The sequence below is a fragment of the Mustela nivalis genome (assembly GCF_964662115.1).
Source record: "Mustela nivalis genome assembly, chromosome: 1".
Classification (NCBI taxonomy): Eukaryota; Metazoa; Chordata; class Mammalia; order Carnivora; family Mustelidae; genus Mustela; species Mustela nivalis.
Window position 1 is genome coordinate 149,851,697 of NC_139020.1, and position 27,393 is coordinate 149,879,089.

The following is a 27,393-nucleotide window of genomic DNA, read 5'->3' on the forward strand; positions in this document are numbered from 1 at the left end:
AAACACTCCATGGAACTCCTGGTAGGGAAAGCAAACCAGAATTAGCCACCAGATCCATGCAATTACAAAATCTTTTAAGTACCTTGGAGGAGTGGGTAAGTGGGAGGTGCTTGTGTTTAAGGGGCTGCTGGGTAGGGGGGACTTGGAGGGGATGGGCAAAGCCTCTCTGAGGAAGTGTTATAATGCTGAGACTTGAAGAGTTAGGGGAGATGCCCACCTGAGGAACACCCCAAGGTGGTGTAAGGCAGTGTGCACAGGAAAGCGCCAGGCTGCTGTGCAGGGCCAAGCAAAGGCCATGTTGTTGCCACACAGTATGCGGGGCACATAGAGCAAGAGTCAGAGTACGAGCTGTGGTCTGGTGTGCAGGACCTGGGCATGAGGGTAGCTGAGATTTTATTTGAAATGCATTGGAGACGTCAGTGAAGTTGTTTCAACAAAGGAGGAATGGGATGAGGTTTTTTCTTCCACTTTTTTTTTTTTTTTTTTTTTTTAAGATTTTGAAGTTTTACTTGTTTGAGAGAGAGCAAGAGAGGGGAGAAGGTCAGAGGGAGAAGCAGACTCCCCGCAGAGCTGGGAGCCTAATGTGGGACTTGATCCTGGGTCTCCGGGATCATGACCCAAGCGAAGGCAGTGGCTTAACCAACTGAGCCACCCAGGTGCTCTTTTCTTCCATTCTTAAGACTCTGTGAAAGCAGATGGGAATTGGAGGAAAGCTGGAGGCAGGAGAGGTCACTGGTGTCTGACACATTTATGGGCAGGTCCTGCTGGGCTCCACAGTTGAGTGGCACTGTGGGGGTAACTCTTGTTAAGAGCCAGTGGGCAGATGGTGTACCTAGTAGAGAAGCAGGACTGGTTGGGGGAGACACAGTCAAGAGTTCCATTTTATATGTGCTTGGAAAGGCCAGGTTGGCAGTTAATTATTCCCATCTGGAGTGGGCAGGAAAGGCCTGGACTTGAGATGGAATTTGGAAGCCTTTAGTACATCCACAGTGACTCTAAGCCATGGAAGGCATTGCAGATATTTAGGGAAAAAATACTGAAGGAGGGCCCGGATGGGGCTCAGAGGGCTAATGGAGGGATTTTTAAATGCAAAATTTTCATATGAGGAGACGTTTTAAAATCCAGTGGGTTAAGAGCCAAATCCAGGCCTAACACAAAAGCTGCACCTCAGAGAGCAAGGCGCTGTGTCCCCCTTTCCCAGGAGTCCCTCTCGAAGGATGGAGTCCAAAACAGCAGCGCCTGGTCGGCTTCACGTGTGCATGGCATCTTGTGTTTGCCATTCCGTAGGCACACTGTTCCGGTAGGCACAGTAGCTTCACCTGAGCTGGCTCACTCCCTCTTTCACTGTCATAGCCTCTTGTGCTTAGCGCTCTTCTGCTCAGAATTTTTTCGTCAAAGCAATACAGCTTTTACTTTCCACAACTCAAATGGTCTAAAAAAGGAAAGTCTTACTGTAATCATATAATTGTGTTCTAAGAAAGCAGTGGATGTTGCTAATGTCAGACATCTTAGCACATCCCCTCCAATCGCAGCATGTTATTCAGACTCCTGTCCTCACGAAAACATTTTTGTTCTGTGATGAATGCCTGTACTACTTCCAGCCATTTCCTGAGAAACACTAGGCCACCAGATAAAAGTAGTGATTTTTTCAGAATGTCTCAGATCTGCCTCTGAGGAGGTAAAAACTTCATTTCCAGGAAAGGTGGATGGAAGCACCCAGTGTGCGTGTGTCCTGCGGTGTTGGCTGGCCTGGGGCCTGCCCAGGAGTCTGCACCACTCCCAACTCCCACCTCCTCACTCACACCATGCTGGCGCTTGTCTCAATCCCCCCCGCCCCAGAGCAGACAGGCAGCAGGGGTACTGCTGCTCATGGGCACATGGGCCCCACACCAGAAAGTCAAATACCCCAACAGGGATTGTGCAGATGCTCTCTCTCTAGACTTACTTCAAGGTAATTTGAATTGGGAAGGGAAGCTATAGCTTTCTGGGAGTTTGCAGTTTAATGGCCTTGATTTTCCTAAGCCCACCGAAAAGAACTGTGTGTCACATTTCTTTCCTTTTCCTGCAGCTGAGAACGGTGATGGTATCCACATAGTTTTGAAGTGATGTTGTACTTAGTCTGAACTATATTCAGTACCAAATAAAGTCACGCTTAAAAGTGTGTGAAGACTGAATCCAAGAAGTCTTGGGATTGGATTTTACCGTATGAAATGTTTCATATTGAAAACACAAGATGACCTTTCTAATGAGCTGTATGAGAGGCGAATCTCCTCACTGTCACTGCCATAGCCAAGCATCCTCGTGAGAGTGAGCACGTCGGGACAGCACGCGTGCGGCTCTGGGGCCACGTGCCAGCGGGGCTGCCTGCTTCTCTGGCAGAGGCCAGTAGATACAGTTCCTAGAAGCAGCCTTTGCTGTCTTTTTACACTGTATGCGGTTTGGAAATGAATGTAAAAACGTACTGTGGGCATTTACCTTTCTGTGCCAGTTTGGCTTTTATTGCCTGAACCTTATGCTGACCCAGAGCAGGGGTGGGGGACAGTGCTGTTGTGGAGCCAGCACGGAATCTGTCTGCAGATGCGATGTGCCGAGACCGCGATCAGGGGTCAGGTAAGAGGCTTGGCACCTTCTCGGAAGAAATCATGTCTAAGGGTGTGTGTGACGGGCTCGTGCCAGATGGGGAAAGATCCGAGCCAGGAAGGCGGGCTTGGAGCAAACTGCATTATCAAGAGTACCTTGGTGAGAGGATCAGTGTAAATCCTAATAGGTACAAAGACTTTTGTGTTTTTGCTTTGTCACAGATTTATTGAAAACCTTTTGCTTCTGCTTCCATTTTTAGAGTTTTGTTTCTGGTTTTCATTTTTGAAGTCCCTTGCCTTTTAAACTCGTGTGGTATTCCTCCCTTTCTCTGTCCCTCCCCTCCCCACCCCACCCCACCCTGTTCCTGAATGTTTTTAAAGCCCTGTCCCAGACAATGGAAACAGGTGACCTAGGTAGGGGGAAATGTATGGCCGTTTCTGACTTGCTGTTAAGGGGTCTTCATTATCAACAAGTTGAAATTATTTGTGGCAAATGAGATGTCATAAATGAAACACTAAATTGTACCATAAAAATAACGCCCACACTTCTGAAATACGACGAGCTTTAGTACAATCATGGGTAAATATTTTGGTGATTATTTAAGAGGCTTTCTTATACACCACATAATAACTTCTTTTTCTATAAAAAAGGGTGCCTATTCCACAAAACCAAATGCTTGTCTGCCAGTACACTTCTTAAAGGGAGTCCACTGCTTTTGCAATTTTCCTTTCTTGCTTCGCTCTGCCCGAAGCCTTCCCCATGCACACCAGCAAGCATCTGTGAGGCCCACATGTGGTGTAGCGGACTTTGGTTTCCCTTTAACTATAGCAGCTCTGACCAGTTACCCAGCTGTTTTGGTTCTGAATGTGTTTATTTGAATCTTAACCTTTGTTCAGGCAGAAATAGGAATGAGTAATTTAGGCTTTGAAATCCCCCAGAAGACAAACTACTTCAGTGGGTAAAAGCTTTGACCTTTTGTGTTTAATTCTTAAAGGGTTATTGGATACAGAGAAGCCCAGTCTCTAAATATTTTCATCTTCAGTTTGAAAATATCTATAACTTCTATAGAACCTAAAAGCAGAGGAACCATCCTTTCTGTCATCTCCCTTTGCTTCCATATGAACACGTTTTCTGTACCAATCACTTGAAAGAAGTGAGCATATTTGTTTTTGCTTGTCTGTTTAGCATTTCTTTGAGTCTCAAAGATACACGGAAATAAATGTCATTTAATGCTGTGTGCTATTTTGAATTCCTCATCAGGTTTTAGAAGTGGGGTTACACTTAAAAGCTCATTGAACTTGAAATTATACCAAGCAGCATTGACCATTAGTCTGTCCCAGTGAAGCAGGTTAAATTATGGCACCAGCAGATTTGCTACTTTGTTTTTTTAATAGTAGGATGTATACATTTCAGTATAATAAATGTTTTCCGATTGTTTTGCAAATGCGTGTCTCATTTAAAATCACACGTCCTAACGGTGTCCCCTCAAGTCCTGGAATCTGAGGGGGTTCGTTCCATGCATGTGTTTTGAGCACCCCCAAGCCCACCTGTTGTCTAAGAGGCAAGGCCTATGTGTTGTGTTCTCTCTGGTTTGTTTTCTCAAAGATGATGCAACTGAGGACAAATTATTCCACTCACTGTTCCACACCTACAGAGGAAGCAAACCTGATTTTTTCATCTGAGAAGCCTCACCTGAGCTGCTCTTGTCTTCTAATGAGGTCATAGGTCATTGAGGAATGAGTCCAGTAACTCTGATAGGTTGTGTCCTGGCTCAAAAGAGACCGTATAGAAAGCCCTGGTCATAGAAATTTTTAAAAACAGAGACTATAATTTACTGACACAAGTCTGTGTTTTATGCTATTTAAATAGCTTCTTGCATCAGTCATGCCCCCACACATAGTGGTGTAAATGTATATTAAAATAACTGCTGTGGTATATACGCGCACATTCTAGACCAGGAAAAACTAGAGGATCTCGCCAGGTGGTGAGGTCATCAGGGCTTGAACGCTTATTCTGATAATCTTGTTAACTTAAGGGGTCGTGTATGCACCTCCCTTCTCTTCCGCTGTACCCTAAATGCTCCTAAATGGTCCATCTGTTGGAGGCACCGCTGGTCACGGGCAAGTGCTGTGTTGGGTTCGCTGTTCCACTCCAGCCTCCCATGAGCTGTAAGCTCTGTGCTCTTCGTGGTGGGGAACGGCTGCTAGGAAGTCTGAAGTTCACGATGTGAGAATGGCGATGAGTTCCTGATCTTCGTAAATATCACATATGTGGACAGCACAGAATGGAAACTAGAGCTTACCTGATTTTAGATATTAGGGAGGTCTGGATTTGGAAAATGGTTTTGCTCAGATTTGTCTGCCATGAAGATTATAGCAATAAAACCCTCTGATTTAAGCTTTGCAATGGTTTATTCATTTTTATATTATGAGTCTAAAAGGTGCCAACACTTTACTGAGCTGAGTTTTAAGTGTGTACAATTTTTGAATAGTTCTGGTGTAACTTGATTTCTAAGATTTTAAAATAAACTTGGAAAAAATCACACCCATTCTACATGCATCCATTCATTATTTTTAATTGATTATATATATTATAGATAACTTAAGCCTTAATTCTATTTCTTTAAGGTCCCCCAAATTTTGTGAGAGATGACACGATTAGCTTTTCTCCTAGAACAAAAATGCACTCTGTGGTAGCACCTGCCACAGCTTACTTCCAGTCAGGCAACACGGACTCGGTTGTTTTTGTCTAGCTTTTGGTCCCCGAAAGAGTGTATGACAAGTTGACAGAAACAGAAAGGTGAAGGCCCTGCTCCACCCAGTTCAGAGTCCTCATTTCTTTGGTGTCTCATGGCAACCTAACTTGCCTCCCACTTAAGTCTCTACGTATAAAACTCTCAGGCATCACGAATTTGCAGTACAGGTCACTTTGAGAAAGTTACTATTTCATCTTCAAAGTGGAAAAGTCCTGCTAATCCAAATGAAATCACTGTGAATTAAAGTAGGCCACTGGCTTCAGTATCAGGTAGAAAATCAACAGCTTAGTCTTTCTGCTCGGTTTGTGCTAACACTGATGGTCTAAGGAGCGCTGACAAAGCCAACGGCAGGATGTTGGTACCTAAGAAGGCACCCACCTCTTAAGAGATCCAGGTCCCCTTTGTGGTCCAGGCTGTGCTGAGACCACTCTTGCCATGTGCTGGCAGACACAAGGCTTTCATTCGATTGTATTGTAGCAGAATGAAGGTGAAAACTATCACCAGAGTTACTGCAGTCCCTACTGAAGTCTTTTACCTGTAAATGTCTTTCCCAATGGAGAACCAAGAGATCTGGATGAAGGTGGAGCAGGAAGACCCGGGTCTTCTCTGGAAGAAGGGACACCTCATCGTGCCTTGGACTCAGGCAGTCGCTGTCAGAGAATGACACAGCACCTGCACAGTCGCTGTCCACTTCCTCCCACTGCTGTCGGTGGGGTGACAGGAGCAAAGTAGGCATGGACTTTGACATGAGGGAGCTGAGCCTGGAAGCAGAAAGCAGACCGATATGGAGTAGTCATGTGTGTATTTGAGGATTACAAGCACTATCCTAGACAAGCCTGCAGTTTGCCTTACTTGTAGAACTGACCCTCCTTGATTCTCAGGCAGATAGTTCAAATACAGTTTCTCATGTAGGCTGGAGCTATTCCTGTTTATATATGTATCCTCCTAAAGTGAGGAGACCCGAATATCTGCCCTGGGGGCAGTCACTGGTCCTGTATGGACACTGAGCGGGATCCTTGCAGCCGTTAGCACCTGGGGCAGTTCTGTGAGGTAAATGCAAAGCTGCTCAACATAAAGTGTATTCAAGAAAACTATGTGAACTATGGGGGGCAAGAAAAGCCATGTTCTATCTAAGCCCTGTTCTCTGGAAGTTAACCAAGACCATGGTCTCCTTCCTGCTGGTAATGACTATAAGTCTCTCTCCCTACAAGGGTCTCATCACCAGACTCTACAACCTCTGTCCTGCACCCATTCTGGAAGTTGAATTGGCCAGAGTGAGATCTAATAAGGAAATTTTGAACAAGAAGACACTTCTAAAACATCACTATAAGCTTAGGATAAAATGTGGAAGATGGGAGTCTTGCCATACTCTTGTTTGCTTAGGAAGTGTGCCAGCCCTGCCTTACCCGCATCCTCTTGATGCCTGCGCGGGTAACCTGCTGGCAGTCATACAACTCGAGGCGCTCCAGGCCGCGGCAGTTCTCCAGGTGCTCCAGGGCCACGTCAGTGATGAGGAGGCAATTGTCCAGTTCCAGTACCCGCAGCCTCTCGTGACCGCAGGTGCTGTTGCTCAGGTGCAGGATCCCATCATCTGTGATGAGCTCACAGTGGGACAGACTCTAGAACAAGGAGACACGCGTGGATATCTGAGAGACCTGCTCTTTCCAAGGCTCCGGGCCTGGGCTGAGCAGCACCCTACGGTAGCCACTTATCACCGGAGGATTAAACACAAAATCTTGGGGTCCTGTGGCCATGGGTTTGCTGCAGCTCTTGGTGGCTGTTCTCATCTTTCCAATTATGTAAAGATGGAAATCAAATTGCAGGTGATGATACATTTGAAGAGGACAATGTGAAAGGATCCTGAACTCACCTTTCATAAACTCCCTAATTCTCATCTACATAAAGGACCACCTACTCTGAAAAAAACAAAAACAAACCCTAAAAATTGAGTGACTCCTACACATTGAGTGAATGAGAGAAGGTCCAGGTCACAGGGTAGGAGAAGCTGGGACACAATCTTGCCATAAGTCCCACTCCCAATGCAGAGACTCCCAGCTGGAAGGGAACTCAAAACCTGGAGTTTGTCCCTGAGGAGCCAAGGGCTTGAACCCCATGTTGGGCAACCCAGCTCTTAAGATCTGTACCTGAAAGGCAAGCCCCTAAAATAGCTAGCTTTGGAAACCAACAGGCTTACATCCCTGAGACCCATGAGACTAGCAATCCCAGCAACAGCTCTTAAGGGGCTCACACATGTGGACTCACCCACCTCAGGGCCCAACCTGGACGTGGCCCATTCAGAGGTGTCTGGACTTCGTATGGGAGGGTTTTAGACACTGGCCTGAGGGTCAGGCACCTGATCTGACACATTTGGGGGCATGCTGGGGTATAGGGACTGGTGGGCACCCATCTTTGTGCACCCCCTCTATCTTGCTCCAACTGGTGGATGCTTAAAAACAAAACAAAAAACCCTCTAGGCTTTTTTTTTTATCCTTTTTCTACTTTTCTTTCTTAGTAGGCACCATCTCTACACTCTCCTCAGTCACTCCCCAGCTAGTGGGTGCCAGTTTCTCCCTCTCCCTCTGCTGTACTTGAGAACACCATTCTCTCTCAGGAAGGAACTTTTACAAGTGTCCTATGCCCTGGTTTTACATCTGATACCTTGGTTTTTGCAGCTGTTGCTAGAGGACACCTTTGCATCTCCTGGCTCTGGGGGCCAATGGGGCTTATGCTGGTGGGCCTCACAGGACTGTAAGCAACAGAGAAATAGTTCTGAAATGGCCAGTATCCCCAGGGCACAGCAAGAGTCAACAGGCCCAGGAATTCAGTCTGTAAAAGAGGACTAATAGCTTATTACCATGGACACTTGGATGGCCTAGTCGCTTAAGTGTCTGTCTTCGTTCAGGTCAGGATCCCAGGATCCTGGGATTGAGTTCCACATTGGGCTCCCTGCTCAGTGGGGAGTCTGCTTCCCCTCTGCTACTGCTCCTCCTGCCTGTACTTTCTCTGTTCCTTTCTGATAGATAAATAAACCTTTAAAAAAAAATAGCTTATCATCATAACTGCAGCCTAAGGGGCAGGCTTCAGATTAAACACATCTTAAGGGCTGGTGAGACTTACTGGAGACCTCTGGGGGTCCCCAGGATGTCTTGGAGGGGAGATTTTATAGGCATCTTGTGTCCCATTTTTACTTCTGGTGCCCCAGTCTTTGGGGCCTGCCACTCAGGGATGCTCCTTGATCACCTAGTTCTGAGAGGATGTTGAATTCCCCTCCTATAAGCACCCTAATTCTACAGCTATAATAGAGGAAAGAAAGTGAAGACTTTCTTTCTGTCTAAGGGACAACATGAAGTGGACTAACATTCATATCATGGGGCTCTCAAAAGGAGAAGAGAGAGAAAGCAACAGAAAAATTATTTCAAAAAATAATGGCTGAAAGCTAACCTGGGGGGAAGAACAGAATCCAGATCCAGGAAGTCTAGAGAGAGTTCTATAAATATGAACCCCAAGAGATGCACACCAAGGTAAATTACAATTAAAATGTCAAAAGTTGGGGCACCTGGGTAGCTCAGTGAGTTAAAGCCTCTGCCCTCAGCTCAGGTCATGATCCCAGGGTCCTGGGATCGAGCCCCACATCGGGCTCTCTGTTCAGCAGGGAGCCTGGTTCTTCCTCTCTCTCTCTGCCTGCCTCTCTGCCTACTTGTGATCTCTGTCTGTCAAATAAATAAACAAAATTAAAAAAAAAATAAAATGTCAAAAGTTAAAGAGAATCTTGAAATCAGGAAAAGAAAAACTTGTTATGTACAATCAGATTTTTTTTTTTGCAGAAACCACAGGGACAGAAGGCAGTGGCATGACACATTCAAAGTACTGAAAGAAAAAAACACTTTCAGTCAAGAATACTCTTAACAGTTATCATTCAGAATTGGAGTAAGAGTTTTTCAGACAAGTTAAAGCTAAAGGAGTTAATTACCTTACTAAACCAGCTTTACAAAAAATATTAAAGGGACTTTGTTGAGATGAAAATACAGGGCACTAAATAAAATGTGAAAGTATAAATCTCACTGGCAAAGGTAAATATATAGGAAAGATGTAACGGGTGAATCATTTATAGAGCTATTATTAAGGCTAAAAGACAAAAGTAGTAAAATAAAACCAAAAACAACAACAAAACCCAAACTACAAACAAGTGATACACAAGATGAAAAGATGCAAAATGTAACATCAAAAACAAAATGGAGGACAGAGGGAGAGTAAACACACAGAATTTTAGAACGTATTCAGATTTAAGCTGTTATAAAATAGACTGATACAAATATAAGTTGTTATATGTAAGCCTCCTGGTAACCCCAAAGTAAAAATCTATAGTAGATACACAAAAGATAAAAGAAATTAAGTGTACTACTATAAGTCATTAAACCACAAAGGAAGAGAACAAAGGAACAGAAAGGAACTACAAAACAGCCTGAAAACAATTAACATAATGGTAATAAGTACATAGCTATCAATAATTACTTTATATGTAAATGAGCCAGATTCTCCAAACAAAAGACAAAGAATTGGGGCATGTGGCTGGCTCAGTCAGTTAAGCATCTGCTTTTGGCTCAGGTCATGATCTCAGGGTCCTGGGATCAAGCCCTGTAGCAGGCTCCCTGCTCAGTGGGGAGGGTGCTTCTTCTTCTCTTTACTTGGGCTCTCTCAAGATCTCTGTTGCTATCTCTCTCTCAAAAATTTTTTTAAAGATTTTATTTGAAAGAGACAGGGAGAGAGGGAACACAAGCATGGGGAGTGGGAGAAGATGCTGGTTTCCTGGTGAGCAGTAAGCCTGATGCAGGGCTTGATCTAAGACCCTGGGATCATGCATGACCTGGGCTGAAGGCAGCCGCTTAACAGCTGAGCCTCCCAGGTGTCCCTCAAATTAATAAAATCTAAAACAAAACAAAACAAGCCCCCCCCAAAACAAAAGACATAGAGTGCCTGAATGAATTAAAAAAAAAAAAAAAGACCGATTTATACATTTATATGCTGCCTTTAAGAGACTCACTTCAGTTGCAAGGACATACACAGATTGAAAGTGAAGGGATGAAGAAAGATAGTCCATGCAAATAAACCCCCCCCAAAAGTTGGAGGTAGCCATAATTACATCAGACAAAATAAACTTTAAAACACTATAATAACAAAGGACATTACATAATGATGTAAGGGGTCGATCCAACGAGAGCATAAATATTGGTAAATATTTATGCACCCAACATAGGATCAACCTAAAATATATAAAGCATATATCAACAGACCTAAAGTAATAGCAATCCAGTAATTAGAGGACTTTAATACCCACTTATATCAACAGTAGATCATCCAGACAATATCAGTAAGAAAACACAAGCTGTACACAATATGATGGAACAGATGGACTCAATAGATATACACAGAACACTCTATCTAAAAGCAGAATACACATTCTTCTCAAGTGTACATGGAACATTCTCCAGACCAGATCATATGTTAGAACACATAAGAAATCTTAATATGTTTAAGATTAAAATCATTATCAAGTACTTTTCCAACCACAATAATATAAAAGTAGAAATAATTACAAGAAGAAATGTGGAAAATTCACAAATATGTGGATATTTAACATGTTACTGAACCACCAACAAATGAGTCAAAGAAGAAATCAAAAGAAAAATGTAAAAAATGTCTTGAGACAAATGAAAATAGAAATGTAAAAATCAAAATTTATGGGATGCAGCAAAAGCATTTCTAAGGCAATAGTTCATAGCAATAAAGTCCTACCTCAAGGAATGAGAAAAGTCAAATGACCTAACTTCACACCTTAAGGAACTATGGAAAGATGACAAAGCCCAAAATTAGTAGAAGGGAGGAAATAAAGATTAGAGAGGATGTGAATAAAAGAGACTAAAAAGACAGGACTGGAGGAGATTATGCTGAGTGAATTAAGTCAAGCAGAGAGTTTATTACTATATGGTTTCACTTACTTGTGGAGCATAGGGAATAACACAGTGGACATTGGGAATAAAAGAGGAGAAGTAAGTTGGGGGAAATTGGAGGGGGTGACAAACCATGAGAGACTGTGGACTCTGAGAAACAAACTAAGGGTTTTGGAGGGGAGGGGAGTAGAGGGTTGGGTGAGCCCGGTGGTAGGTATTATGGAGGACACATATTGCATGGGAGCACTGGGTATGGTATATAAACAATGAATCTTGGAACACTGGGAAAAAAAAAAAGACAACTGAAAAGATCAATGAAACTAAGAGCTGGTTTATTAAAAGATAAGCAAAACTGACAAATATTTAGTTAAACTCACCAAGAAAAACAAGATGACTCAAATAAAATCAGAAATGAAAGAAGAAAAATTATAACTGATATCATAGAAATACAACAGATCATAAGAGACTATTAAGAACAATTATACGCCAACAAATTGGACAACCTAGAAGAAACTGGTAAGCGACTAAAAACAAAGGCCAACCAAAGCAGTAATGAAGAAATAAAAAATCTGAACATACTGATTACTAGTAAGGAGATTGAATCAGCAATCAGAAACCTCCCAACAAAGAGAAGTCCAGGACCAGATGGCTTCATTTGTGAATTGTACCAGATATTTGAAAAATTAATACCAATCATTTTCAAAGTCTTCCAAAAAAGAGGAGGGAACATTTCCAAACTCATTTTGCAAGGTAAACATTATCCTGATACTAAAACTAGACAAAGACACTACAAAACAGAAAATTACAAACCAACATCTGATAAACACAAGCAATAACTCTCAACAAAATATTACCAAACTGAACTCAACAGTACATTAAAAGAATTCTACACCGCAATCAAGTGGAATTTTTATTTTAGGGATGCAAAGATGTTTCAACATTTTCAAAACAATCAATATGATACAGCATAAGCAAAATGAAGAATAGAAATCATATAATCACCTAAATAGATGATGTAATAGAATGTGACAAAATCAACATCCATTTGTGATTTTAAAAATGGGTAAAGAAAGGACATACCTCAACATAATAAAGACTGTATATGACAAGCTCATAGGCTAACATCATACTTAATGGTGAAAAGCTGCAAGATTCTCCTTTAAGGTGAGAAATAAGGATGCCCACTCTTGCCATCTTTATTCAACATGGTATTAAAAATCCTAGCCAGAGGAATTAGGCAAGAAAAAGAAATAAAGACATCCAAATTAGGAAGAAGTAAAACAGTCAGTATTTGCAGATGATGTGATATTATATACAGAAAACCCTAAAGAATCCACCACAAAACCGTTACAACCAATAAACAAATTCAGTAAAGGATACAAAGTTAACATATAGAAACTGGCTTCATTGCTATATGCTAATAATGAGCTATCAGAAAGACAAATTAAGGGGCGCCTGGGTGGCTCAGTGGGTTAAAACCTCTGCCTTCAGCTCAGGTCATGATCCCAGGGTCCTGGGATAGGAGCTCCGTATCAGGCTCTCTGCTCAGCGGGGAGCCTGCTTCCTCCTCTCTCTCTGCCTGCCTCTCTGCCTGCTTGTGATCTCTGTCAAATTTAAAAAAAAAAAAAAAGAAAAGAAAAAAGAAAGACAAATTAAGGTGCACCTGGGTGGCTCAGTCGGTTAAGCATCTGACTCTTCATTTCAGCTGAGGTCATGGTCTCAAGGTCATTAGATTGAGCCCCACGTCTGCTTCAAATCCTCTCACTCCCTCTCCCTCTCCCCCGCCCCCACTCACATTTGCTCACTCTGTCTAGAAAGAAAAAGGAAGAAAGAAATTAAAGAAAAACAATCTCTCTTACAGTTGTATCAAAAAGAATAAAAGATCTAGAAATAACTTTAACAAGGAGATGGAAAAAACCTACACTCTGAAAACCATAAGACATTGATGCACTTAAGATGACAGAAACAAATGAAAAGAGACTTTGTGTTCATAGATCAAAATTCAAATTGTTAGAATGTCCATACTACTCAAAGCAATCTACAGATTCAAGCAATTTTTATCAAAATTTCAGCTGCATTTTTCATAGAAATATAGAACAATCCTGGGCAACCCTCTTGGGTCCCCTCCCTTTGGGGGAGCTTTGTACTATCGTTCAATAACTATGGCTCAATAAACTTTGTTTTGCTGCCTACCAAAGAAAATATAGAACAATCCTAAAATGTATACAGAACCCTAAAAACCCTTATTAGCCAAAGCAATCTTGAGAAAGAAGAATAAATCTGAAGGCCATTATACTCCCTGGTTTGAAGCTATATTACGAATAATGCTATTGTAATAAAAATGTACAGTATTGGCATTAAAAACAGACACACAAATCAATGGCACAGAATAAAGAGCTCCCAAATAAGCCCACCCATAATTAATCAATTAATTTATGACAAAGGAGTCAAGAATATACAGTGGCAAAAGGACACTCCAATAAATAGTGCTGGGAAAACGATAGCCACATGAAAAAGAATGAAAGTGGACTCCTATTTTATAGTATATACAAAAATCAACTCAAATTAAAGACTTAATGTAAGACCTAGGGGCGCCTGGATGGCTTAGTGGGTTAAAGCCTCTGCCTTCGGCTCAGGTCATGATCCCAGCGTCCTGGGATCGAGCCCCACATCGGGCTCTCTGCTCAGCAGGGAGCCTGCTTCCTCCTCTCTCTCTGCTCACTTGTAATCTCTGTCTGTCAAATAAATAAATAAGATCTTAAAAAAAAAAAATCCTTTAATGTAAGACCTAAAACCATAAAAATCCTAGAAAAAAACAGGCAATACGCTCCTTGACACTGATCTTGGTAATGATTTTTTTTTTTGAAAGAATACTAAAAGCAAAGGCAACAGTAAAAATAAAGTGGGACTACATCAAACTAAAAGGTACTGCACAGCAATGGAAACCATTAACCAAATGGAAAGGCAAAAATGGGAGAAAATATTTGCAAAACATGTATCTGATACAGGGCTAATATCCAAAATATAGAAATAACACATATAACCTAGTAGCCAAAAAAAAAAAAAAAAAGTGGTCAAATGTCCTGAAAAGACATTTTACCAAATATGACATACAGATGGCCAACAGACACATGGAAAGATGCTCAACAATGCTAATCACCAGGGAAATGCAAATCAAAACCACAATGAGACATCATCTCACACCTGTCAGAATGGCTTCTTATCAAAAAGATAAGAAGTGATAAATGTCAAAGACATGAAGAAAAGGGAACCCTTGTGCACCACTGATGGGAATGTGAATTGGTGCAGCCACTATGGAAAACAATACGGAGGTTCCTCAAAAATTAAAAACAGAACTCTATATGATCCAGCACTTCCACTTATAGATATTTATCTGAAGAAAATAAAAACACGAATTCGAAAACAGCTGTACTCCCATGTTCACTGCTGCATTATTTACAACAGCCAAGGCATGGAAACAACCTAAGTATCTACCAATGGATGAATGGGTAATGAACATCTCACACACACACACACACACACACACACACACACACACACAGGAATATTATTCAGCCATAAAAAAGAATGAAATCTTGCCATTTGTGACAACATGGCTGGACCATGAGGGCATTAAGTGAAATAAGTCAAGTAGAGAAAAATACCATATAATGTCCCTTATATGTGGAATTTTAAAAAAAACAAGCAAATAACCTATCTCATAGAATACATCCTGAAACTAATATTACACTGTATGCTAACTAACTGGAATCTGAATAAAATTTGAAACATAAAAAAGGAAAAGATTGGTGGCTGTCAGAGGTGGGGGGTGGTAAGTGGATGAAAAGGGTAAAGGGAGTCAAAATAAACAGATTTCCAATCACTGAATAAGTTACAGGGATATAATGAGAGGAAATCTGAAAAGTTCTTAACCTAAGAAAAATATTTTATAAATAGGGAGACAGATGTCAACTAAACTCATTCATGCTGATCAATCACCATATATACAAATATCAAATTGTTATGTTGTAAACCTGAAACTAATATAATATTTTATCAAGTATATCTCCATTGAACAAAAAGGAATCAGAGCTGGTGGTACCCAGGACTCTCTCTGAGTAGCAGTAATTCTGGAAAATTCAAACTTTAGTGCCAATGAGCCTTGGGAATAAAGGAGTAAATGCACATAAGTGCCCATCAAGGCAAAGTTAATGGGTCTTAACAGAAACTGAGCAGATCAACCACCTGCTTTCAGATGGACGGCTTTTCTGTGGAATCCTAGGGGGTATGCCAAAGCAGGAATCCCCACACTCCGGGGCAGGGGGGCTCTAAGAATCCAATTCAATAATGAACAAAAGAATAATAGGTAGTGCTTACTGTCAGTTAGAGACAGGTAGGTAGCAGGGTGCTGAAGAAAAGCAACCTGCTGGTATTAGATTACAGTGTGGACTGAGACCACTTACGCTGTGGATTTGCTATTATTCTGGTGATTAAGGAATAGAATTGAAGCTCACTCTTACCATGGCAACAAGTAAGCTGCTAGCTCATTTTTATTAAATTGCTATTAATTCACTCATTTATTATTAAAGACCATTTATTTTATTTTAAAGATTTATTTATTTATTTGACAGAAATCACAAGGAGGCAGAGAGGCAGGCAGAGAGAGAGGAGGAAGCAGGCTCCCCGCTGAGCAGAGAGCCTGATGCAGGGCTCGATCCCAGGACCCTGGGATCATGACCTGAGCCAAAGGCAGAGGCTTTATAACCCACTGAGCCACCCAGGTGTCCCTATTAAGGACCATTTTAAAAGTTAAAAAAAAAAGATTGCAGGGGAAATTTCAGTTTACTCCATTCAGTGCAATTTCATAGCCTCCTCCACTTGAGGAGGCCAGTGCAATGAGTCTGATGTCCATGTCATTTAGAAAATTGTGCAAACAGCCATGACACAGAGACTTACTGAACACTCTTGATGGTTATAATTAAGTAGACCTTGGACACTGTGATCTGACATTACTGGTTTCTCTTGGGTATAAATAGTAAAGGCTACAGAATGTAATAAATTCAGATGAACATTGTATAGCCAAATAGCAATTCTTTTTTAAAGATTTAGTTATTTATTTTAGAGAGAGTGCATGCACATGAGCAGGGGGAGGGGCAGAGAGAGGAAAGACTGCCAAGCAGACTCCATGCTGAGCACAGGGCCTGATGTAGGGCTCGACCCCAGGACCCTGAGATCATGACCCAAGCCAAAACCAAGAGCTGGATGCCCAACTGACTGAGCCACCCAGGTGCCCCCCAAATGGCATTTCTGTAATTAAAGTTCTCCATATCAATAGTTTCAGATCTGACATTTTATCCAAATGCATATATAATGCAACATTCACCCCACCATAAAAGTTCAGAGGCAAAAAGTAGTACATCAAAGTCCCATTATTCGTTTGTTCCTTCAAATATAGGAGTTCTAACTCTGTGCCAGGCCCTATGTTGCCATGGTGGGTGAGTAAAAACACACTGGTGGAACTGAGGTCTTGAAAGACATAACTATTAGGCTGAAGTTAAGGTAAGTGCTCTCAGAGCACAGAGCAGTGGAATGTGACCTGAGGAAATGACCACTAAAATTGACGTCTGAAGGATGAGGAGCCAAGAAGGAGAAAGAGTGTGAAGAGTGTGTTGTGTGTAGCACCCCAGGTAGCACGTGGAGAGTGACAAGTACTGTGCATGGGAAGAAAGGAAGATGCAGATGGACTTGCAGAGGTGGAGACCAGATCACAGTTGTGCAGGCCACGTAAAGGAATTTTATTTTGATCCTAAGGTCATCGGGAAGAGTTTTAAGGAGAATGAGATGTTTGTTTTTCAAAGAGACCATCATGTATTATTACATACCCACCAGAATGGCTAAAATGAAAAAGATGTTACTGGTGAGGATGTGGAGCAACTGGAACTCTCCTACATTGCAGCGTGATTTGTATATTCCTGACTGGAATGCATACATGTGTTCACCACAAGTCAGAATAATATTGGCTTTAATACCCTCAAACTGGAAACTACACAAATAATCAGTAGTAGAAAGGATAACTAAATCATACTGTGCCCATTCCATACAGCAATGAGAATGAACAATGTTCATTTATATGTAGGAATATGGATAAACTTCACAAATATAATAGTGAAGACAGACACCAAAGAGGACACATAATTCCATTCATAGTTTATTATTTTTTTTAAATTTTATTTGAGAGAAAGAGTGAGAGAAGAGCACAAGCAGTAGAGAGGCAGAGGGAGAAGCAGACTCTCCACTTAGCAGGGAACCCAATACAGGGCTCAATCCCAGAACCCCAGGGTCATGACCTGAAGACAGAAGCTTAACTGACTGAGCCTCCCAGGTACCCCTCACTCATAGTTTATAGATAATAAAGTACAAAACAAGGGCAAAACAAATCTAGGGTTAGAGTTGGAAGTCACTCCCCTTGGTGATGGTGGTGGTGGGGGATGTTTCAGTGACCCGAAAGGAGCAGCAGAAAAGGGTTGTTTGGAGTCTGGTAAGGCAGATTCTTCATCATTTAGCTTATGCAAATGCACTGATATATACACCTATAATAAGTGCTCTTTTCTGCATGTATATTTTACTTCAGTAAAAAATTAAAACTGAAAGATAAACCACCCTGGAGTGCCTGGCTGGCTCAGTCGGAAAAGCATATGACTTGTGATCTTAGGATCATGAATTTGAGCCCCACATTGGGTGTAGAGATTACTGAAAAATTAATCAATTTATTATTTTTAAAAAAGGAAAAAAAAAAAGATAAGTCACCCTGACTGCCAGATTATTCAGAATGTAAATGTGGATGTAGTTGAGCAAATAGACTACTACAATCTTTGAGGCAAGGAAATGCCTGCCAATTTTGGACCTGATGAGTTCTGGTGGAGAAGACAAGTATACGGGTGTGAGGTATTTCTGCAAAGTGGAAAAAAAAAATCAAGAAAGCCTGATAGTGGATACAAGAAATAAGCAGCTGAGTACAAATTAGAGGGAAGGGAACCTAGAAGGAAAAAGAAATTCTGTCAGACCTTGGAGCTTGAATGATTTCTCTTTGAGCAACATGGGAAATGTTTCTTCTCATGAATCCAATCACAACATATGATTCTACATGAAATAGTACTTATGTAATCAATTACTGCTATTCATTTGTTTTTAGCTTTGGAATTGTTTGTGGATAAAGCCAGGACGTTGTTTAAATCAAGAAACAGAATTTGAGGGGCAGCTGGGTGGTGCAGTCGGTTGGGTGTCCAGGGTCATGAGATCTAGCCCATGTCGGGCTCCGTGTTCAGTGTGGACTCTAACTGGGACTCTCTCCCACACCCTCTGCCCTTCTCTTTCTAAAATCAATAAATAAATTCCTAAAAAAACAAACCAGAATTTGGAAAGAAAATCTAATTAAATTTTTTAAAAAATAGAAGTTAATTATTCACAATAAAGTATAACCAGAAACAAAGTGTATATGTATCGATATTACTTACATACACACATATATGAATATACACACATATAACCATGCAGATTAGAGGAAGATGATGGAGATGGTGTCAGAGTACCAACTTTATTGTTTTAAAACAGGGAAATTGAGGAATCAAAACGTTAACAGTTGCATCTGGGACCAAGGAGACAGATGCTTTCATATTAATTGAAAAGCTTCTATATTGGCATAGGTAAGTATTTATATAATTTAAAAACTGATTTAATTTAAGGATAATCAGAGGGGCAAACATGTCAAACAAGCTTGACGTGTTCCGTGAGTTCCTAGGAAAATCTGCCAGTATGGTTCACAGAGCAGAGGGACTTTTAGTTTATGCTAATAAAGAGTCAATAGTCAAAGCCATCTGCCACTCATTGTTTATATATTATCTCATTTATGCTTCACAGCCTCCCTACAGAGTAGGTATTATGATTGCCATTTTACAGATGAGGAAATCAAGACTCAAAGAAGTTGAAACTTGCCCATTAAAATAAGCTCAGGCTAGCCTTAATAAGCCTTTCCCCTCTCCTGCATTATTTTGCCTACCCCTGGTATCCTATGGATTTAAGGCTGTTTTTATTTCCTCATCTGTTTATGGCAGGTGTGTTAGGAGGAAAGGATACTTCAGAAAAACAAGTTGGACACTGTTAGGCATTGTCTATCTACAGACTAATTAGGAGAGCCACATTCTGGAAGTGTTTATACTAGCATTCCAGAGAAGGCAGAAGTGGTGGTGGGGGAGGCGGCAAATATGCACAGCAGGGAGTACAACTGCCTTTAAAGGCAAAACAGCAGTTGTCTTTTGCTGGGAGAAGGGCGGGTGGCGGGGAGAAAATCTCTCAATCTCACATAGAATTTCTCTAGAAGGAACAGACATTGGTCACAGAGATTATCCCTGAGGGGGCAGGTGGGGAAATAGGGTAACTGGGGGTTTTAAATGAGATAGGGGATTTTTCTCTTGTATTCTTGGCACTTAAAAAAATACCTTGAACTTTTTCTTTTGAATTTTATCAATTTTTTTTGCTTTAATTGATATGATCATTAATTTTACTTCTGTAGCCTGTTAACATGGTGGATTACACTGATTCATTTTCAAATATTAAACTAGACTTGTGTCCCTGGAATAAACCCTGCTTGGTCAGGGTGTATAATTATTTTTATATATTGCTGAATTCTATTTGCTAATATTTTAAGGGCATTTGCTTCTATATTTATGAGGGATACTGTCTGTAGTTTTGTCTCTTGGTACTATTATTACCTAGGTTTTATATCAGGTTATTATTGGCCTCATATGAGTTGTGAAGTACTCTGTCACCTATTTTCTGGAAGAAATTGTGTAGTTGGCTTCAGTGTTTGATAGAACTCTTCAGTGAAACCATCTGGAGATTTCTGTTTTGGCAGTTTAAAAATTATAAATCAATTACTTTAGTACTAAAAAGCTATTCAAATGATGTTTTATAATGAATGAGCTGTGCTGGTCTGTGCTTTTAAATGTGCTGGAAGTGGTCAAATGGATTTACGTGGAGGTGTTCCTAGTATTCCCTTATCATCCTTTAATATCTTCACGGCTTCTGATGTGCAGGTCTCAGTCTGTTCCTGCTGCTGTAACAAAATGCTACAGAGAGGCTGGCTTATAAACCACAGAAATTTCTCTCTCACGGTTTGGAGGCTGGAAGTCCCAGATCATGGTGCAGGCAGATGTGATGTGATGGCTGGAGACGGCCCCCTTCCTGGTTTGCAGCCAATGCCTTCTCGCTGTACACTCCTCCAGGGGTGGATGCAGGGAAGGATCCATCTGGAGCCTCTTTTATAAGAGCATTTAACCCATTCATGAGGAAGTTCTGAACCTGGTCGCCTCCCCAAGATCCTAAGACCATCCTGTTGGGGGGTAGGATTCAACATATGAATTTTGGGGGGACACAAACATTTAGACCATAGCACCCCTGTTTCATTCTCATTACTGGTAATGTATCATTTCTTCATCAGTCTTGCTAGAGGTCTGTTTCAAAGAACAAGCTTTTGTTTTGCTGGTTTTTTCTATTGTTCTTCATTTTTTACTTTCATTGATTTCTATTATTATTTTTAGTACATTCTTTCTTTTCTTTATTTTGGATTTATTTTGTTCTTCTTTTTCTGGTTTCATCTGGGTGGGAGTTTAAGATTATCAAGACTTTCCTTATTTGTCTTCAAGTTTACTTATTTATCTCAAGTAATCTCTACACCCAGTGTGGGTGCTAGTATAAGTTTGAACTCACAACCCTGAGATCAAGAGTCATGTGCTTTACCAACTGAGCAAAAAGACACCCCAACACTTTCTTTATTTTCAGTGTAATCATTTAATGTCATACATCTCCCTTTTAGCACTGCTTTAATGCATCCAACATATTTTGATATGTTCTATTTTAATTTTCATTTAGTTGAACTTTTAAAAAATTGTGCTTAGGCTGCTGTTTTCCAGAGTGGCTGTGACAGTTTGCATTCCCTTAACGGTATTAAGTTCTCTATAGTTGCTGAGTTTCTGTCTGGTTGTTCTATCACCTGTTGAGAGAAGAATACTGATGTGTCCAACTATAATTGTGATCTTCTGTTTCTATCAGTTTTTGCTTCACATAATTTGCAACTCTGTTGTTTGATGTATATACATTAAAAATGGCATTATCTTTTTTTTTTTTTTTTTTAAGATTTTATCTGTTTGAGAAGGAGAGAAAGAGAGAGCATGGTGGGGGTTAGGGATAAAGAAAGAGGGAGAAGTAGACTCCAGGGTGAGCAAGGGAGCCTGACTCAGGGCTCGATCCCAGGACCCTGAGATCATGACCTGAGCCAAAGGCAGATGCTTAAATGACTGAGCCACCCCGGAACCCCATCATCTTGGTGGATTGACTCTTTTATCTCTATGTTATAACCTTCTCTCTCCCTGGTAATTCTCCTTGCTCTGAAGTTTCCTGAATCTAGTAATAATATAACCATTCCTGCTTTCTTTTGTTTATAAAGTTTCTTTTGGGAGCACCAGTGGCTCAGTCAGTTAAGAGTTTGCCTTTGGCCTGGGTCATGATGCTGGGGTTCTGAAATCAAGCCCCACAGACTCCCTGCCCAGTGGGGAGTCTGCTTCTCCCTCTCCCTTTGTCTCTCCCCACTGCTTGTGCTCTCTTGCATACACTCTCTCAAATAGATAAAATCTTAAAAAAAAAAAAGTTTCTTTTTTATATCTTTTTCTTTTACTTTAGCCAACCTATAGTATCACATTTGAAGTAAATTTCTTACAGCTTATACTTGGATCATGTTATTTTATCCATTCGGGCAGTATCTGCCTTTTAATTGGTATGTTAATTAAGACCATTTATATTGGGGCACCTGGTCATGATCCTGGAGTCCTGGGATCAAGTGCCACACCTAGCTCTCTGCTCAGTGGAGAGTCTGCTTCTCCCGGTCCGTCTGCCTGCTGCTCTGCCTACTTGTGCTCTATATCACTCTCAAATAAATAAATAAAATCTGTAAAAAAAAATCATTTATATTTAATGATATGCTTGGGCTTAAGTCTGACCCTCTAGCCCCTATTCTTTCAGATCTTCATTTCTCTGCCTGCCCATGAGTCTCTGAAACATTTTTTGTAGATTTCCATTTTGATTTACCTATTTTTCCATTTTTATTTATCTATTGTATTTGAGTGTCTTTCTTTTGTAGACTTCTTAGTGGTTGCTCTAGGTATTATATTATGCAACCATAACTTATCACCACGTACTGGCATCAATATTTTATAGGTTGAGTTAAATATGAAAACTTTATCTCCCTTTTTAAAAATTTTCATTTTTAAATTAACATATAATGTATTATTTGTTTCAGGGGTACAGGTCTGTGATTCATCAGTCTTACACAATTCACAGCACTCACCATGGCAATACCCTCCCCAATGTCCATCACACAGCCACCCCATTCCTCCCACCCCCTTCCACTCTATCAACCCTTAGTTTCTTTCCTGAGATTAAGAGTCTCTTATGGTTTGTCTTCCTCTCTGGTTTTGTCTTTTTTCATTTCCCCCTCCCTTCCCATATGATCCTCTGTTGTTTCTCAAATTCCTCATATCAGTGAGACCATATGATAACTATCTTTCTCTGATTGACTTATTTTGCTTAGCATAATAGCTTCTACTCCCAACCATGTCGTTGCAAATGGCAAGATTTCACTTTTTTGATGGCTACATAATATTCCACCGTGTGTGTGTGTGTGTGTGTGTGTGTGTACATATACCACATCTTTATCCACTCACCAATTGATGGACATCTAGATTCTTTCCATAGTTTGGCTATTGTGGACATTGCTGCTATAAACATCTGGGTGCACATGTCCCCTCAGATCACTACATTTGTATCTTTGGGGTAAATACCCAGTAGCACAATTGCTGGGTCGTAGGGTATCTCTATTTTCAATTTTTTGAGGAATCTCCTGTTTTCCAGAGTGGCTACACTAGCTTGCATTCCCACCAACAATGTAGGAGGGGTCCCCTTTCTCTTCATCCTTGCCAATATCTGTCAATTCCTGACTTGTTAATTTTAGCCATTCTAACTGGTGTGAGGTGGTATCTCATTGAGGTTTTGATTTGTCTTTCCCTGATGCCAACTGATGTGGAGCACTTTTTCATGTGTCTATTGGCCATCTGGATGTCTTCTTTGCAGAAATGTCTGCTCATGTCTTTTGCCCATTTCTTGATTGTATTATTTGTTCTTTGGGTGTTGAGCTTGATAAGTTCTTTATATATTTTGGATACTAGCCCTTTATCTGATAGGTTATTTGCAAATATCTTCTCTCATTCTATCAGTGTCTTTTGGTTTTGTTGACTGTTTCCTTTGCTGTGCCTTTGGTGATATATCCAAGAAGAAATTGCTGTGGCTGAGGCTGAAAAGGTTGCCACCTGTGTTTTCCTCAAGGATTTTGATGGATTCCTGTCTCACACTTAGGTCTTTCATCCATTTTGAGTTTACTTTTTTGTGTGGTATAAGGAAATGGTCCAGTTTCATTCTTCTGCATGTGGCTGTCTGATTTTCCCAACACCATTTGTGGAAGAGACTTTTTTCCACTGGACATTCTCTCCTGCTTTGTTGAAGACTAGTTGACCATAGAGTTGAGGGTCCATTTCTGGGCTCTCTGTTCCACTGATCTGTGTGTCTGTTTTTGTGACAGTGTCATACTGTCTTGATGATTACAGCTTTGTAGTACAGCTTTAAGTCCGGAATTGTGATGACACCAGCTTTGGTTTTCTTTTTTAACATTCCTCTGGCTACTTGGGGTCTTTTCTGGTTCCATACAAATTTTAGGATTATTTGTTCCACTTCTGTGAAAAAAGTTGATGGTATTTTGACAGGGAGTGCATTAAATGTGTAGATTGCTTTAGGTAGCATATACATTTTCACAATATTTGTTCTTCCAATCCATGAGCATGGAATGTTTTTCCATTTCTTTGTGTCTTCATCAATTTCATTCATGAGTATTCTATAGATTTCTGAGTACCAATTCTTTGCCTCTTTGGTTAGATTTTTCCTAGGTATCTTATGGTTTTGGGTGCAACTGTAAATGAGATTGACTCCTTAATTTCTCTTTCTTCTGTCTTGCTGTCGGTGTATAGAAATGCAACTGATTTATATCCTGCCACGTTACTGAATTCCTGTATGAGTTCTAGCAGTTTTGGGGTAGAGTCTTTTGGGTTTTCCACATATAGTATCATATCATCTGCAAACAGTGCAAGTTAAACTTTTTCTTTGCCAATTCCAATGCCTTTTACTACTTTTTGTTGTCTGATTGCTGAGGCTAGGACTTCCAGTACTATGTTGAATAGCAGTGGTGATAGTGGACAGCCCTGCCGTGTTCCTCACCTTAGGGGAAAAGCTCTCAGTTTTTCCCCATTCAGAATGATATTTGTTGTGGGTTTTTCATAGATGACTTTTTTGATATTGAGGTATGTGCCCTCTTTCCCTACAATGTGAAGAGTTTTAATCAAGAACGGAAACGGTACTTTGTCAAATGCTTTTTCTGCATCTATTGAGAGTATCATATGGTTCTTGTTCTTTCTTTTATTAATGTGGTATACCACACTGATTTGCAGATAATGAACCAATCTTGTAGCCCAGGAATAAGTCCTACTTGGTTGTGGTGAATAATCCTTTTTAATGTACTCTTGGATCCTTTAGCTAGTATTTTGGTGAGCATTTTTGCATCTGTGTTCATCAGGGATATTGGTCTATAATTCTCCTTTTTGATGGGGTTGTTGTCTGGTTTTGGGATCAAGATAATGCTGGCCTCACAAAATGAGTTTGGAAGTTTTCCTTCCATTTCTACTTTTTGCAACAGTTTCAGGAGAAAGGTATTAATTTTTCTTTAAATGTTTGGAAGAATTCCCCTGGGAAGCTGCCTGGCCCTGGGCTCTTGTTTGTTAGGAGATTTTTGATGACTGCTTCAATCTCCTTACTGGTTATGGGTCTGTTCAGGTTTTTTATTTCTTCCTGGTTCAGTTTTGGTAGTTTCTAGGTCTCTAGGAATGCATCCATTTCTTCCAGATTGTTTAATTTGTTGGCATATAGTTGCTCATAATATGTTCTTATAATTGTATTTCTTTGGTGTTGGTTGTGATCTCTCCTCTTTCATTCATGATTTTATTCGTTGGGTTCCTTTCTCTTTTCTTTTTGACAAGTTTGGGCAGGCGCTTATCAATCTCGTTAATTCTTTCAAAGAACCAGCTTCTATTTCATTGATTTGTTCTATTATTCTTTTGGTTCCTATTTCATTGATTTCTGCTCTAATTTGTATTATTTCTCTTCTTCTGCTGGGTTTAGCTTTATTTGCTGTTCTTTCTCCAGCTCCTTTAGGTGTGAGGTTCAGTTGTGTATTTGAGACCTTTCTTGTTTCTTAAGAAAAGTTTGTATTGCTGTCTACCTTCCTCTATGGACCACCTTTGCTGCATCCCGTAGATTTTGAACTGTTGTGTTTTCATTTTCATTTTTTCCATGAATTTTAAAAATTCTTCTTTAATTGCCCAGTTGACCCCTTCGTTCTTTAGCCTCCATGTATTTGAGTTCTTTCCAACTTGCCTCTTGTGATTGAGTTCTAGCTTCAGAGCATTGTGTTCTCAAAATATGCAGGGAATGATCCTGATCTTTTGGTACTGGTTGAGACTTGATTTGTGACCCACAATGTGTTCTATTCTGGAGAATGTTCCATATTCTGGAGAATATTCCATGAGCACTAGAGAAGAATGTGTATTCTGTTGCTTTGGGATGGAAACTTCTGAATATATCTGTGATCTCCATTTGGTCCAGTGTGTCATTTAAAGCCCTTTTTTCCTTGCTGATCTTCCGCTTAGATGATCTCTCCATTTCAGTGAAGGGGTTGTTAACGTCCCCAGTATTATTGTCTTATTGTTGATATGGTTCTTTGATTGTTATTAATTGGCTGCTCCTCTGTGAGGGGCATATAAATATTTACAACTGTTAGATCTTCTTGTTGGATAGACCCTTTAAGTATTGGTATAGTGTCCTTCCTTACCTCTTATTATAGTCTTTGGCTTAAAATCTAATTTGCCTGATATAAGGATTGCCACCCCATTTTCTTTTTATGTTCATTAGCAAGGTAAATCATTTACCACCCCCTCACTTTAAATCTGGAGGTGTCTTTGGGTCTATAATGAGTCTCTTACAGACAGTATATCGATGAGTCTTGTTTTTTTATCCAATCTGATGCCCTGTGTCTTTTGATTGGGGTGTTTATCCCATTTACATTCAAGGTAACTATTTAAAGATATGAATTTAGTCCCAATGTATTGCCTAGAAGGTTACTGCTACTGTATATTGTTCCTGTTCCTTTCTAGTCTATGTTACCTTTAGTCTCTCTCTTTGCTTAGAGAACTCCTTTCAATATTTCTTATAGGGCTGGTTTGGTGATGGCAAATCCTTTTAGTTTCTGTTTGCCCTGATTTACCTCCATTTAAAAAGTCCTTTCACCCATCCTCATTATACACACACACACACATACACACACACACACACATATATATGTGAGATCCTTGAGATCAAGAGTTGCACGCACCACTGAGTCAGCCACTTCAATGAATTTATTTACTAGTTCTTTAAGTTTTCAAAATGGACTCTTTGGGATTTTCTACTCTTAACGACCAAGTTGTTTGCAAACAAGGATAAATTTACTTCTCTCTTTCCAATTTGTGGATGTCTTTTATCTCTTTTTATTATCTAATCTGTCTGACTAGGACTTCTAGTACTATGTTAAATACAAATGGTGCAAGTGGGCACCCTTGTCTCATTCTTGATCTTCTTTTCCTAGTTTGTTGAGAGTTTTTATAATGCAAAGGTGTAGAATTTCATCAAATTTTTTTAAATAAAGATTTTTATTTATTTGACAGAGAGAGAGGTGGAACACAAGCAGGGGCAGTGGGAGAGGGAGAAGCAGACTTCCTGCTGAGTAGGGAACCCAATGTGGGGCTCGATCCCAGGACCCTGGGATCATGACCTGAACCAAAGGCAGACGCTTATCAACTGAGCTACCCAGACACCCCTCATCAAATGCTTTATATGCATCTGCTGAGATGATCTTGTGATTTT

The 27,393-nt window shown here is 40.4% G+C and overlaps 2 protein-coding genes across 8 annotated transcripts in view; one reads left to right on the forward strand and one right to left on the reverse strand.

Annotated features, from left to right (window-relative positions):
• The window catches only part of UBP1 (upstream binding protein 1), a 58,773-nt gene extending 53,649 nt beyond the window's left edge, over window positions 1–5,124 (forward strand). The window contains exon 15 of one of the 2 annotated variants that reach the window (XM_082726036.1): window positions 2,069–4,024. In XM_082726036.1, the coding sequence (XP_082582162.1) occupies window positions 2,069–2,106 (38 nt within the window). In that variant the 3' untranslated portion in view covers window positions 2,107–4,024. Of the gene's footprint in view, window positions 1–2,068 lie in introns of both variants that reach the window. The other variant, XM_082726035.1, reaches the window with a different exon arrangement.
• The window catches only part of FBXL2 (F-box and leucine rich repeat protein 2), a 144,514-nt gene continuing 120,892 nt past the window's right edge, over window positions 3,772–27,393 (reverse strand). For 3 of the 6 annotated variants that reach the window (XM_082726128.1, XM_082726127.1, XM_082726126.1), the window contains 2 exons: window positions 6,742–6,954; window positions 3,772–6,096 (listed from right to left, as the gene is read on the reverse strand). In XM_082726128.1, the coding sequence (XP_082582254.1) occupies window positions 5,989–6,096; window positions 6,742–6,954 (321 nt within the window). In that variant the 3' untranslated portion in view covers window positions 3,772–5,988. The other 3 variants (XM_082726123.1, XM_082726122.1, XM_082726124.1) reach the window with 3 other exon arrangements.